Genomic DNA, 15928 nt, shown 5'->3' on the forward strand with positions numbered 1-15928 from the left:
CCACATGGTGTTTCCAGCAGGGTAGCCAAACTGTTTACTCAGGGCTCAGGGCAGGACAGAAAAGCAGAAGCTGCCAGGCCACTTAAAGCGCTCACACATCACTTTCACCACATTCTGTTGGTCAAAGCAAATTGCAAGATTTAGCCAGAGGGGAAACAGATTCCACCTCTAGATGGGAGAGCAGCACATATAAGAATGGGAGGAATTGTTGGTCATTTTGAAAGCAAACTACAATATTTATCTACACACGCATAAATACATACACGGTATAGTGTCCAGAAAGTGAGCTATTAAAAATCCCAGTTGTGGCAATATATTCTGTTTCTTGGTTTACTTTCCTTACTTCATTCCAAAATAAATCTTTTTCTCATATTCTTATTCCTCAGACCCAAAGCTGCTACCAGGCCTTCCCTCTTGGCTAATGCTTATGTAGCAAAATGTGAGGGAAAGACAGCAAGTTTTATGGTCAGACCCCCTGGGTTTGACCCCCTGGGTTTGACTCCCTGCTCCATCTTGGGCAAATTACTTGACATCTGCAAGCATCCATTTTTTTCACCTATAAGTTGGGATAATAGCAGTACCTATCTAATAGGATTGTTGTGAGGACAAATGTGATGACATATATCAAGCATGTAGCACATAATCTAGGCTTTATATATGTTAGATTTCTTTCCTCTCTCCCCCTCCCTTTCCTTTACCCCAGAACTTGAGACATCCCCTTTGTCACTGTGATACGACATAGTAGGAGAAAAAGGCATAGGGAATTGGGTTCTTCATGGTTTTTATTGTACTTAGTTGAGGAGCTATTTGACCTTGGACAAGTTGCTTAACCTCACTAAGCCTCATTTTTCTCGTCTGTAAAGTGCCCATTATGGTGGTGCCTAGCCCACAGGGCTACTGGAGATAAATAAGCACAGAACTTGGTACAAAGGAAACACCTAATAAACAGATGTTACTGTAAGAATAATAATATTATGCATCAAATAATCGATTGCTGTTATTAGCCCAATGCCTTGAATTAGAGTAGGTACCTTTGAAAACCTATATTGCTCCTTCCCCCATACTTTTCTAGGGAATCCCTATTTTTTCCTTTAGGACAAAGTTTTCAACCTATTAGAATGAACCACAAAAATTAGGTTGCCCATTGTGGGGCTTCAAGAGTTGCATTTTTGGCCCCTTCAGACTCCCAGAGTTCCCAGGTGAGACCCAAGAAGTATAATTTGCTGCTGCTCCTTTCCCATGTTAGAAACTCACCTAAAGGGATCCTGGGAAGAAGCAGAGTCCTTATGTGAAATAACAAGGGAAAGGAGTGAGAATACCTACTGTTGCTCAGACAGTAATTCTCCTCTAAGGTAACCCTTGTCCGACACCCTCCCTGCCCTCAGGCTTTGGTTCGAATGTCTTGTGGCAACAGAGCACTCTCTCTTTCCTGTTCTGTGTCTTACTTACACCTGCCATACAGGTGCCATGAGGTGTGAGGTTACTCCTTTTCTAAATAAAACGGCATCTAATCTTTGCTGATAACCCATTCAGGTAGAAAGCTGGTACCCTGGGGTTGGGGCCTGGAAAGAACTTCTGTGTGTCCAGGAGGGCCCTCCTTTTTGCCAAACTGGAGCAAACAAGAATCCAAGCATTGATCACCTCCTTTGCAAATAATGCCCCTCTGAAATGCTCCCCTTTAGTTGCATATTTTTTTCCCAGTGGTCACAGCACTTGGGTTAAAGTCAGCTTGATCTTTCAGGCTACTACCTCCAGCCAATCCGGACACCAGCCTCTTCCACCTCGTGTACGTGGATGCCATTGCTATAGCCATTGTTGGGTTTTCAGTGACCATCTCAATGGCCAAGACCTTGGCAAATAAACATGGCTACCAGGTTGATGGCAATCAGGTAAAAATTATTCATTTCTTACAGATGTTTCCTAATAATACAATCATCATGCTCTGCTCTGAAAGGCAAATGAACTTGATTTCTCTGTCTTGGTAGAAAAACTTGTAGTTTGATGGTGGATGTGTTTGAAACATGAATTTATTCAGCACTACAATTTTTTCATACTTTATGTGGATTAGATCATCAGAACACTGAGGTACAGAGTCCTGCCTCACCCCATGGGCAGAGTTCCAGCTAGAAAGGTGAAATCTCCAATCTGAGGTTTAGAGTTTGCCATACTCCTATTGATGTTATCACTATTTTTATTTTTTACTTTTTAATTTTATTTTTCAATTACAGTTGTCATTCAATAGATGTTATCACATTTTGAAGCTTACAGATTGAGAATAAAATGTTTTTCCAGAACTATTTTTATTCCACAGGAAGTTTTCTCTTTGGAGTATATGATTCATCACTCAAACTCCACAATATATTCTTTGTCATCTTCTTTTATAACATAGCTTCAGATAAGATATTCAATCCAAATACCATGAGCTATAATTTTGGCATGACAATGACTGTTTTAACACGCTATGTGTTTCTAAGGAGACTAGATGCTCCACATTCATATGAAGCACAGTGATCCAACCAGGAAGACCAAGGCAGCCCTGAGAGCAGGGCTCACTCACTGTCCCAGGAGGGCACTGCCATGTACTCATGGATGAGCAGGAGCCAAGCATTCAAAAATTGTCAATGCAATAATCCACAATCCTGTATATCCACAAAAACATTTTATCCCTTTGGTTGCAGTTTAAAAAAAAAAAAGCATTATTTGTATAGAGAGTATTTGGGAAAGAGGGGGCTGAGGGAAGCATTTATCTCCAACACTAAAAATCCAAAGTGCTTCCCCACACACACACCTTAAATTATGTAATAATTCCTATTTTGAGTTCATACTAAACAAATTCTTATATCTGAAAACAGAAGAAACAGCCTATACTGCTGAAAGTGTGAATTATGTAGGCCATCGCGCCTTTCTTTTTAAAGAATAACCCATCTCTTTTGTGCTTTGTTTCCACATGGAAAAGGAGCTCATTGCTCTGGGACTGTGCAATTCCATTGGCTCACTCTTCCAGACCTTTTCAATTTCATGCTCCTTGTCTCGAAGCCTTGTTCAGGAGGGAACTGGAGGGAAGACACAGGTGTGTACACAACTGACCTCTCAGGACTGGTGATTTGGGTGGTAATTATAAATTTTAATCCCTTGGTTATGTTCTGAATCCAAAGCTACTAGCCTGAAGATCTATGCTCCAGTGAGCTCTCCATAGTGACTCAAAAAAGGTATGATTGATTTAAGCAAATCCTAAGGAGCTAAATCTAGAGGAAAGCAGTATGCTCTCCAGTTAAATCGAAAAATTGAACAAAACTCCCTGCTGCCAGTCAAAGTTGAGACATAGGATGTTGTCATGAAAGCCTGACAACTTTCTGTTCCAATAGAACTTTCTGCAATGATGGAAATATTCAGTATTTGCACCATTCAGTATGGCAGCCACTAGCCACATGTGGCTCTTTTTTTCCTCTTTTTTTAAAATTTATCTTTGTTGTTGAAAGTATTACAAATGTCCTTTTTTCCCCCCATTGATCCCCTCCATCCTGCCCCTCTCCCCCAGGACTTCACCACACTATTATCTGTGTCCATGGGTTATGCATATATACATATAAGTTCTTAGGTTAATCTCTTCCTACCCACCCATCTACCCCTCCCTTCCCTCTGAGATTCCTCAGTCTGTTCCATGCTTCTATATCTCTGGATCTATATTGTTCATTGGTTTATTTTGTTCATTAGATTCCACATATGAGTAAGATCATGTGATACTTGTCTTTCTCTGTCTGGCTTATTTCACTTAGCATAATATTCTCCAGGTCCGACCATGCTATCTCAAATGGTAAGGGCTCCTTCATTTTTACAGCTGCGTAGTATTCCATGGTGTAAATGTTCGAGATGATTGATATGATTTCAGTCTTCTTGAACTTGTAGAGAGTTGTTTTGTGTCCTAACATGTGGTCTGTCTTTGAGAATGTCCCATATGCACTTGAAGAGAATGCATATTCTGCATCTTTAGGGTAAAATGTTCTATAAATGTCAATTAAATCCATCTGATCTAGTGTGTCATTTAGAATCACTGTTTCCTTGTTGATTTTTTTGTCTGAAAGATCTATCCAGTAAAGTCAGTGGGATGTTAAAGTTCCCTACTATGACTATATTGCTGTTGATCTCTCCTTTAAAGTCCTCCAGAAGTTTTTTTTTTCTTCTACCTGTGTAAGTCTTTCGTTCTGAAGTGGGTCTTTTGTAGACAGCATATATCAGGGTCTTTTTTTCTTATCCATTCAGCTACCCTATGTCCTTTGATTGGAGTATTTAATCCATTTATATTTAAGGTTATTACTGATAGGTACTTAACTATTGCTATTTTATTTCTTTATGCCTATGTATCTAATTCTCTATTTCAACCTCTTATTACAGCAGTCCCTTTAACATTTCTTGCAGTGCTGGTTTGGTGGTGATAAACTCCTTTAGCCTTTTTTTTGTCTGGGAAGCTCTTTATTTTGCCATCTATTTTGAATGATAGCCTTGCTGGATAGAGCAGTCTTGGTTTCAGATCCTTGCTTTGCATTACCTTAAATACTTCATGCCATTCCCTTCTAGCCTGTAGAGTTTCTTATTAGAAATCAGCTGACAGCCTTCTGGGAGTTCCTTTGTAGGTAACAGGTTGCTTTTCTCTTGCTGCCTATAAGATTCTTTCTTTGTCTTAAATTTTTGGCACTTTAAGGTTGATGTGTCTGGGCATGGGCCTCTTTGGATTCTCCTTGCTTGGGATTCTCTGTGCTTCCTAAACTTGTATGACTTTTTGCTTCACCAAGTTAGGGAAGTTCTCTGTCATTATTTCTTCGACAGATTCTCTAACCCTTGCTTACTTTCTACATCTTCTAGAACTCCTATGATGCAAATATTGTTATATTTCATGTTGTCCCACAGCTCCCTTAAACTGTCCTCCTGTTTTTTAATTGTATTTTCTTTTTGGAACTCTGATCAAGTGATTTTTTCTACCCTGTCTTCTAATTTGCTGATCCGATCCTCAGTTTCCCCTAATCTGCTGTTAATTCCTTCCATTTTGTGTTTTGTTTTGTTTTTTTTTAATTTCCTTCATCGTTTCCATTTCTTTTCTCATGCTGTTGAGCATCCTTATGATCAGTATTCTGAACTCTATATCTGATAGATTCCTTATCTGCATTTCATTTAGCTCTTCTTCTGGAGAATTCTTTTGTTCTTTCATTTGGGGCTTGTTTTTTTGTTTCTCCATTTTGCCTGCCTGTTTGGATTTGTTTCTGTGTATTAAGTAGATCTGCTAGGACTCCCAGTCTTTTGGATAGTCTCTGGTGCAGGCCAATATAAAATGCTGTTTTTGACTGGCCTTGAGTACCCTGTTTGAAGTTTTCCACATTCCACAGCTTGTCATTCCCTCTCTTGGGTCTGGGAATGTGTTTGGACAGGATCAAGATGCACGCCAAGGTCTGCTTTTCCAAGCCTTGTGCCCATAAGCAAATCAAGCAAAGACTCAAAGCATCCAGAGGCTGATTGTTATCAGTCTCTTAATGAGCCTAAGGCTGTAGAAATTCCACGTAGGGCGAGGGGTTTTCCAACAGGGTAGGGCAACTATTCCCTCCCCCCCCCCCCGGAAAAGCGGATGACTCAGCACAGGAATCCAGATGGCTGCCCTCTGAGCTCTATTCCCTGAATCCATATCCCTGGATTCTTCTTACACAGCTCTGGTCCACTTTGCCCTCCCTCAGCCAGAGCCCAAGGTGAATGGCTACACACGAAGCTTTGTGCATTGGCCCTTTAAGAGGGTGCCTGCATTTCCAGCTGTCTCTCCCTCACCAAAAGAAACCAGCCAGATGTTGTGTGGGCATCTTTCTCAGTTCTGGTGCTCTGGGCTGGGAATCCCAGCTTGGGGTTTAGACCCCAGAGTTCTCAGTGGGAACCCCTCACAGCTGAGATATCCCTCCAGACCTTCAGCTGCTGCCTGTGGGAGTCACGCCTCTGCACTTCCTACCAGTTTCTATGCACTTTTCGTCCTTGTTATGAGGGTGCTCTCCAGCTAGTCTTCAGTTGCAGTTGGTTTTTCAGGATAGGTTTTCTATATTTAGTTGTAATTTTAGTTTGGTCCTGGGAGAGTATCAGTGTAGCTTCCACTCAGTCCGCTGCCATCTTGGAATCTCTATTTATTGACTGCAACCTTGGCATATTGGGATGATACTCTAACCACCACATGTGGCTCTTAAACACTTAAGATGTGGCTGGTGCTGCCAAGACCTGAATTTTTAACTTCATTTAATTTTAATTTGTAAAATTTAAATAGCTACATATGTCTGGTGTCCACCGCATTGGACAGCAAAGTCTTGTCTGAACTCTTCTGGCCCTTATGGGTCTCAGATCAGCATCACACATCTCCTTTTCTCCACCCCTGGCAAGAACATTTCTGTCAGGGTATTTAAGCATTTCAGCATCTGTTTAAAAGCTGTAAGAGGAACCCAAACTTCCCAAAAGTGGGAAGGAGTTACAGGTTTGTGTAATGGTTTGGATGACTTATTTGAATTCATATTTTCCTTTTTGTTTGTTTTTAATAATTATTATTTTCCAAAAGTAGAATATTTAGCCGTATGAAGGAGTTCCATATTTTCTTGATGGTCCCACATTGATTATCTAAGACCAACCTCTGCTGGCCCCTTGTCTCCTAAAAGCCCCTTCCATGTGTCTTTTCTCATGCAGCTTGCAGGTTGTTTGGCCTCGTTAATGATCCTGATGGTCATATTAGCCACCGGATTCCTCTTTGAATCATTACCCCAGGTGTGTAGCTTGGACTTGGTGTGAGGTTTCTCCATGTGTACAGATTTTGCTATTTTTATTTGTTTATATTATTGTGGCTATCTCATGGTTTTTACTATGACCTTAGCAGAGTGGTGTGAGAAAGGGCCTAGGCTAGGACCAAGGTCCTGCTCCACAATCTACCAGCAACTGGGACCTTGGGAAAGCCATCTCAACATTTCTGGGTCTCAGCATAGTGGGTGTTTGGACTGTCTAATCTCCAAGGTCCCTTCTGTCCTTGATCTTCTCTGACCTTATACTGCCATTTAAAATTTGAGATGGCCTACACTCATAAGATATTTGTTTACTGGTATATTTAATCTAGTAGAGATCAAGAACACTATAGAGTAGAGAAAATCATAATGTAGAAAGACCATGGGTGAAATAATTCCTTGAGTACCAAGTTTAATTTTAACCTCTTAACTATCATGCAGGTTTGCTGCTAGGATATAAGCCTGGTTTTCCAAGGCCAATTTTAGCTAACCAAGTCCCGAAATTCAGGTGTTCATGGCTCCAAATGTACCATCACTGCCATGTAGGAAGTGAGTGGGGAGAGGACATGGGGAGGGCAGCAGAAGGACAGTGAGGAGCCAGCAAAGGGGGCTGTTTGGACGCAAGAGGAGGGGAAAGTGTGGATGTGCTGTGTTTCAGGCTGTGCTGTCGGCCATTGTGATCGTCAACCTGAAAGGAATGTTTATGCAGTTCTCAGATCTTCCCTTTTTCTGGAGAACCAGCAAAATAGAGCTGGTAAGTAACAAAGGTGATGCTAGGTGATTGATCATAGCAACTCATGACTTACTGCTGATGAAAATGTGAGAATGATAAATTAGTGCAGTCAGTTGTTAAATGCAGTATACAGTTAGGCAAAGTTAGGTACTGTGTGTGTGTGTGTGTGTGTGTGTGTGTGTGTGTGTGTGTGTGTGTGTGTAACTCTAGGAAATTGTTAACAGGATTCTCCATAAAGCTTTCTGTGTTTTATTCAGACCATCTGGCTTACAACTTTTGTTTCCTCCTTGTTCCTGGGGTTGGACTATGGTTTGATTACTGCCGTGATCATCGCACTGATGACTGTGATTTACAGAACACAGAGGTGAGTGCACAGATTGGGGTGGGTGAAAGTGTACTGTCTGGGATTGCAGTATTGACTTTAAATGGATTGTATTTGTCAACAGACTGAGCATCTTCATCACAGAGGCGGTGTTCCTAGAGTCCAGTATCAGGCATATAGTGTGTTCTCTGAATACTTATTGAGGGAATCCACCCAGAAAATCAGCTAACATTTGTATTGTGTATTCTCACTCACAAAGCACTTCCATCTACATGCCAAGAAGCACCAGGACATAGTAGCAAGACTGTGGAATGTCCGATCAAAGACCTTGAGACGTACTCTGGATCTCAAAGCTCCCTGACCTTGAACAACTCACCTGGGCCTCAATTTCTCAAACAAAACTTAAGAAAACTTCTATACTAACTGGAGATTTTTATTTTCTCTCCACCCCTTCAGTTGACTACCCACACCCTGGTCAGAAACTCTTAGAAACAAAAAGAAAACCTCTTCTTCTACTTTAAAATTAGAGTAGGAAGACAGTTCCATCTACTGAGTGGAATGAGAACTTGAGTTACATATGGCATGACTTGAACTCTACACAGTTCATATTACCCCCATCTTTAAATGCCTGAGTCTTTTGTTCTGACCAGATCATTGGTGTGGTATGTGTGTGGTGTGGTGGGTATGGTGTGTATTTGTGTATTTGTATGGTATGTGGGTGCGATTGCATTGTGTATGTGTGTATGTGAAGGGTGTGTGTCATATGTGGTGTGTGTGTTTGTGTGTGTGTGGTTCGTGTGATTGAGGTGTATTTTCTGCATGTGTGTATTGTGTATGTTGGGGATGAGGTGTAGGGTGTGTGGGGAGTGTTAGGCTTGGAATGGCACTGGGAATGTGAGATATGTAGAGCCCTTTGCAAAGACACTATATAAGGATCAAGTATTCCTGAACTCACTAGCAAATCCACACATGACATTTAAATGTGCACGACTTCATGTTTCAATTACATAGTGAGTCTCAACACAATGATATTTTAACCCACTCACTCTCTCTCTTCAGTCCGAGCTACAAAGTCCTTGGACAGCTTCCTGACACTGATGTGTATATTGATATAGATGCATATGAGGAGGTAAGGCCTTTTCTATCATTTTAAATGGTTGTAAGCATGTGATGTGATTGGTTAACTAAATTTTATTTTTACTTAGGACAAAAAGTGGGGGTGAAAAGGAAGGAGTTGTAGTGGTCAAAGTGAAAGGACTGAATATTGATTTACTGTCTGGATTCACTTTTTTTTTTTTAACCCTCACCCGAGGATGTTTTTTCCATTGCTTTTCAGAGAGAGTGGAAGGGAAAGAGAGAGAGGGAAACATTGATATGAGAGAGACACATGGATTGGTTGCCTCCTACATGCCCCGACTGGGGATTGAGCTGGCAACCTGGGCATGTGCCCTGACCAAGAATCAAACTGCGATCTCCTGGATCTTAGGTCGATGCTCAGCCACTGAACCACGCCAGCCTGGCCTCCTGCTTCATTTTTAATAGTTAAAATTAGGCCTTAAAATTTCCTTGATTTTGAATGCTCTTTTCTTACATGGAATCTCAAAGGACTTTTACAAAATCTTTTAAAACTAGTGTTGTCTGGTTGTTTTGTTTTCTGTTTGGGAAGAAATTCTCAGACTCACCATAAGGCATGAGGGATGAGATTGATGCTGGGATTACTGTTTCCTCCTCCTCTCAACAAATTATATGCTGAATTACTTGTATCCAAACTGCATTCTAGAGTTCAGGGCTTCATGATAAAATATTCACTCTGAGCCCTGGCTGGGTAGCTCAGTTGGTTAGAGCATCGTCCTGATTCACAAAAGTTGCTGGATCGATCCCTGGTCAGGGCACATACAAGAATCAACCAATGAATGCATAAATAAGTGGCACAACAAACTGATGTTTCTCTCTCCCTCTCTCCCTCCCTCTCTTTCTAAATTCAATAAAATAAACCTAAAAAATATTCACTCTGTTTCACTTGGGTCCATTTCTACTCCTGCCTGCATTTCATTTATTCGCCTGCTTCTTATAGTCTAAATATTTTTCAGTTCCTTTTCTTTGTGTCTTATGGTAAAAGTGAAACACAGAAAGTCTGTTAAAAGAAGTGGGAAGATGTGCCTTTTTTAAAGGCTTCTCAGGATTCCTTCCTCCAGAGCATGAGTAGAGTGACATCATTTTATCTAAACACTATTAAGAGGGCCCTTAGCAACCTCTGTATGAATTTTCAAGTTGGAGGAGGGAGGCAATTGCAGTTTTAATTCTGAAATATTTATATGTGTTAAATTCACTAACATTTTATTTCTCAGGTGAAAGAAATTCCTGGAATAAAAATATTCCAAGTAAATGCCCCAATTTATTATGCAAATAGTGACTTGTATAGCAGTGCATTAAAAAGAAAGGTGAGTCACAAGAAATTAATTTTATACTGTTTCTCTGTATGTGTGTGTGTGTACATATAACCTTTCTAAAAAATTTTTGTGAAAAAATAATTTTAGATTTCTTACTCTTGGGATCATATGGATTCCTTTGGTAATGATTAGAACTCAACCTCACACTGCCCAGTTTATAAGAAAACCTCACAATCGACCCACAGAGTCTCTTAAATATAAGAATCTGAGAAATCTAGGTTTGAAAACTACTTTAAATTCTCTTTAATACGTTTGCTTTTGGTTGTCTTGAATCAAGACCAAGAATAAGGAAGGGTACTAATGTTCATGTAATGAGGGAGTAACTCAGTTCATTGGATCTGAGGGAAGGGTAGAGAAAGGGTTGGGGTGATAACTTGGCATAGAAAACCATAAAGTGGGGACATTTAAAGATTAATTGTATTCGAGTGGGTTCTTGGGTGCCAAGAAGTGATTTTGCATATATTGCTCTTCTGTAAAGACGGGAGTGAACCCAGCACTTATAATGGGAGCAAGAAGAAAGGCCATGAAGAAGTATGCTAAAGAAGTTGGGAATGCAAACATGGCCAACGCAACCATTGTCAAGGCGGTGAGTGGTCTCTTCATCATAATTTTCCCTTCTCTCTTGATCCATAATGGCCCTCACCTTTATTCATGATTGAAGTTTTAACACAGCATGAAGTCCCTAAGATAGGAAAGCTTAGAAACAATCTAACTATCCTTTATGTATTAAAGATGCATGATAAAGTGGTTATGCGAATGCTTCTGAAATAAGTAGTGATATGGGCCCAGGAAAATACTGTTTCAAAAAAGTAAACATCAAACAGTACCTTAATAAATTTTATCATTAGTACCTGGCCATAGATTCATTCAGCTTATAGTCAAAAAACTCAGAGGATGGTTTTTACTGTTTAGGCTTATGGTAACTTATGGTCTAGCATCCTGAAGTTAATGGAATTATTTTAGAAGTTAGGGGAATATCAATATGATGACTAAATAGAGTGGATTTCATTGAACAAAAAAAGGGAAAGAAACTGAGCTAAAATTGAATGTTATGTACACATCCTTTTTGTCACATTACAAGGCTAGGATATGGCAAATATTTTAGAAAAAATCTGGTATAGTCAGTAGCTTGAAACTCTAAGGACTAATTTTTCCTTATAACTCTGAGGACCAAAATATGAGCTGTTCATTGAATTCTGGTGTGGTTTAATTTTTGACAGGATGGAGAAGTAGACGGAGAAGATGCTACGAAGCCTGAAGAAGATGATGAGGAAATAAAATTTCCCCCAATAGTCATCAAGAGCACATTTCCTGAAGAACTACAAAGGTTTATGCCCCCAGGGGACAATGTCCACACCGTTATTCTGGATTTTACCCAAGTCAATTTTATCGACTCTGTTGGTGTAAAAACTCTCTCAGGGGTAAGCATCATCGTGAACAAGTCATTTACTCTCTCTCTGCCCAGTTTTGCCATTAGTAAAATCAGAGAGTTGAACTAGAGTCCCTTCCCAACTATTAAACATTTTTTGTTTTTGTTTTTTTCAACTTTTCATCATGGAAAATTTCAAAAATAGAAAGCATAGTGTAATGAATATCCCCCAGCTTCAACAATTATCAATTTATGGTCAACCTTGTTTCGTTTGTCCCCCACACCCACTTTTCCCTTCCCTTATTTTGAAGCGTATGCCAGTCATCACATCATCTGTAAATATTTCAGTGTTTATCTCTACAAGAAGATTCTTTTCAAAGTCATTACCATTATACCTTTATTACACCCAAATAAAATTTAACAAGAATTCTTTGTATTCCTAATTATCACTGTCCATATAAAAATAAGAAATATACAATCATTTTTAAATGACTAATTAAAAAATGCATAATTATTGAAGCAAAGTAGTTCAAGTGAATGTACTGAAGTGTCTTATATTAGTGAAATACATATTGGTAAAAAGAAACTTGCATCTGGCACAGTCAAGGGAAACTAAACTTTATTTCAACATTATTACAGATTGTAAAAGAATATGGAGATGTCGGTATTTATGTGTATTTAGCAGGATGCAGTGGTAAGTACACTTCTAGAATGAAGAGAATTACCATTTTGTTTTGGTTTCTTTTTTTTAGTAACTGCATTTGCAAATATTTCCCCCTAATTTTAGTTTTTGGTGAAAATGAAAGTTTCCTTCTGAAAATCACTCTAAAGCTAGCTTTGAAATTAGCCACTTACAGGCACCCCTGTCACTGAGATACTTGTGGCAGGCCTCCTGAGCCGCAGTTGGCAGAGACGAGCTAATAAACCATTGCTCTATGCTGGTATATTTTTTAGTAATTATTTAATGACTACCATTAACAGAGTTACATAAAATCATTTAGGTTTTTCCATACAATGCCTGCTTTCTTGTTTTATATTCAATTTTGGTTAAAACAGTGCTTGAAAATGAACTCTACATAATGGCAAAAATAAGAACTGCTTGGTCACGTGCTCTGTCAGCATCAGGCACTCTCAGACCTTGCTGGTGTGAGTGCAAAATGGAACAGCCTCTCTGGAGGCTTTCAAAACCACAAATGCGTTTGCCTTTTAACCCAGCAAATCCAGCAATGTGCTACACACATTCAGAACAAGACATGTACATGGTTAGTCGTCACAGTACTGTGTAAAAACAAAAGGCTGGAAAAACTCAACTATCAAACACAAGGGACCAGCTAAATCAACTAGGCTACATCTACAAGATCAAATATCATATAGTCATAAAAAATTAAGTGAAAAGATTACATTTTTTAAAAATTTAGAATAATATATATAGTATGCTTTCTTTTGGGTAAGAAAAGGGGGGAATAAGAATAAATGTTTATATATTTACTTATATTTGCATAAAGAAATACTGGAAGAATGCACAAGAAAATAATGAAAGTAGCCACTTGAGACTGGGGTGTGATATCATGGGGACAGGGATTGGAGTGAGACTTTTTATTATATTATTTTAATATTTGAACTGTATGAAAGCATAATTTTTTAAGACTGATACCCAGAATGTGGGCTAATTTTATTTTCTTCTTTTTTAGCACAAGTTGTGAATGACCTCACTCAAAACCTATTTTTTGAAAATCCTGCCTTAAAGGAGCTGCTGTTCCACAGCATTCATGATGCAGTTTTAGGGAGCCAACTCAGAGAGGCACTTGCTGAACAAGAAGCCTTGACTCCTCCGCCCCAGGAGGATTCAGAGCCCAATGCCACTCCTGAGGCGTGAGGAACTCAGCCTCTCCCGAAATTATTAATTTACACATTTTAAATACTAGATGCAAGATTTTTTTTTTTCTAGGGGTAAATACTAGTAGTCAAGGCTTGATTTGGAGGGTGAATGACGCATAGCAAGATGTATCTTACTTGTGTGTGTTTTTTTTAAATTGACTATTTCCAAGATAAATTGGCCTCTTACCTGCATTTATTGTGCAGTGACCTTTCTGTTACTTTTTAGTATTATCTTTGTCAGCTAAGCACTTACGAATATTTCTTTTTAAGTACTTTACCTACAAATCAGAGATGCTGTCACCAGAAGGGTAGTGGTTCTTTGCTTTTGTACTTCCTGCTCTACAGACTTTCTTTAATTAGGGTTATTGAACAGAGGTGGCATACCCACAATTTTCTAGAAGTTCTTTTAAAATAAGCTTTGTTTTTATAGAAGCAACATAAGTGCATTACAGAAAAATAGAAAAAATAGATGAGTAAAATAAAAAAATAAAAACATTATGTTGCCACCACTCAAAGATCATCGCTACCACCTTAATGCACATACTTCCAGATCTTTATGAATATGCATTTACATCTTTGAACCAAAATAAGGTCATACTCTACATAGTGTTCTGTAACCTTTTTTTCCCCCACAATAAACAATCTCCATTTTCTCATTCCAGAACTTTTTTTTTTTAATATATCTTTTTTGATTTCAGAGAGAGGAAGGGAGAGGGAGAGAGAGAGATAGAAACATCAGTGATGGGAGAGTCATTGATCGGCTGCCTCCCACATGCCCCCAACTGGGGCTTGAGCCCACAACCCAGCATGTGCCCTGACCAGGAATCGAACCACAATCTCCTGGATCCTAGGCCAATGCTCAACTGCTGAGCCTTGCCCGGCTGGGCATCGTTCCAGGACATTTTTACCATATTCAGATTTCTCCCACTTGCCCCCAAATTTGTAGTTGGTTTGTCTAAACTAGTATTCATTCTATGACCTTACACTATAATTGGCCATGTCCCTTTAAGTCCGTTAAGCCTATCTTAATCTAGCACAGTCCCTTTTTTTATGACATTGACTTGTTAAAGAGACTGGGGCAGTCGTCCTGTAGAATCCCATATTGTTAATGTGTCTACTTGCTTTCTTAAGGTGTTATTTAGCTTGTCCTTTATTTCCTGAACTACCTGTGATCTAGAAGTTATATCTAGAGGCCTCATGGATTTGAATAAAACAGTTTTTGCTAGAATATATCATAGCTGAGACACACACTTCAAATTGCATCACATCAGAAAACAAATCATATCTAGTTGACCCTACTATTAACAATGCTAAAATAAACAATGCTAAAATTGGATTAGCATAACAGCCTAATCCCCCAATTATGTTTTCACCTTTATGACTAGTGAGTTACCTGCTTGGTGTTCCTATGGCATCGAGTGAATTCCCAGTTCCCCATTAGCCATTCAACCAGGGGTTTTAACATCTAGTGATAATCCTTGCCTAAATCAGTAAATATTAAGGTTTGTGAATTTTTTCCAATTTTATTTCTTCTGCATTATTAATTGGTGTTTATGTAAACTATAGCTTTCCTTCCTCAACTTGAGCTATTTAGTCATCCTTAAAAACTGGAAGGGTAGGTTTATTTTTTCCATTTAATTATCAACTTCCAAGTAAGAAGTCAGTTTAATAAAAAGATAGTGACAAATTAGGTTCTTTTAGATTTCTGTTTTGGTATAATTATAGACTCATGAATTTTTATATTTTTAATGTGTTTCCATCTGTTATTCTTTTTGGTGCTAAAATTGTCACAACTGACCAGTAGGAGCCCCTAGGACTCTAATAGTGATGTAGCCTTAAAGACCATGTATTTAACAAAATAACTCTTAAGTATAACTTAATATTTTCCTTAGAAGTCCATAAGAGTTATGTTAATTCTTCATCCAACTCAGTTTTAAGCCTATGAATGAGTAAAATGCTTATTTCAAGCACTCTACAGTTGTTCCAAAGGAGTGGGGAGACTGTTAAGCCAATTTGTCATCGAAGGTTCTTATTCTTAATAGTTGTAACAGGTCACTAATTCAAAGCACAAATATTAGCTAACCTACCTAAAGCCTCCCCTGCTAAGATTTCCTGCTAATAGTCAGTTTGTCTTTTATTGACTCCTTGTTTTAGTTTTCCTGAAGAAAACACTGCCAGGAGAAAAGTGGTCAGATCCCAGGAAAGGACTGTTAGCATTAGTCTACTCAAAACCAAACTCTATGGTTTGTTTGCTTTAATTCCCATGAGGTTTCTCAGTAACTTTACTAGTGTAATTCAAAGTAGACCTCTCCTTTCTAATCAATTATTTCCCTAGATCTAGAGTAAAATTATATTTACATCCAGTTATTTCCTTGGTATTCATCACAC

General features: G+C 38.8%; 1 protein-coding gene across 1 annotated transcript in view; it reads left to right on the top strand.

Moving 5' to 3' along the window:
* SLC26A5 (solute carrier family 26 member 5) overlaps positions 1-14196 on the top strand; it is a 53512-nt gene extending 39316 nt beyond the window's left edge. Inside the window, exons 9-19 of the mRNA XM_016219592.2 lie at positions 1742-1889; positions 2957-3070; positions 6700-6777; positions 7447-7542; positions 7779-7885; positions 8903-8972; positions 10192-10284; positions 10772-10879; positions 11514-11714; positions 12302-12356; positions 13354-14196. Coding sequence (XP_016075078.1) covers positions 1742-1889; positions 2957-3070; positions 6700-6777; positions 7447-7542; positions 7779-7885; positions 8903-8972; positions 10192-10284; positions 10772-10879; positions 11514-11714; positions 12302-12356; positions 13354-13538 — 1255 coding nt within the window. The 3' untranslated portion in view covers positions 13539-14196. The remainder of the gene's footprint in view (positions 1-1741; positions 1890-2956; positions 3071-6699; positions 6778-7446; positions 7543-7778; positions 7886-8902; positions 8973-10191; positions 10285-10771; positions 10880-11513; positions 11715-12301; positions 12357-13353) is intronic.
* Positions 14197-15928: the final 1732 nt, after the last annotated feature.

The sequence above is a fragment of the Miniopterus natalensis genome, chromosome 10, assembly GCF_054644295.1.
Source record: "Miniopterus natalensis isolate mMinNat1 chromosome 10, mMinNat1.hap1, whole genome shotgun sequence".
Classification (NCBI taxonomy): Eukaryota; Metazoa; Chordata; class Mammalia; order Chiroptera; family Miniopteridae; genus Miniopterus; species Miniopterus natalensis.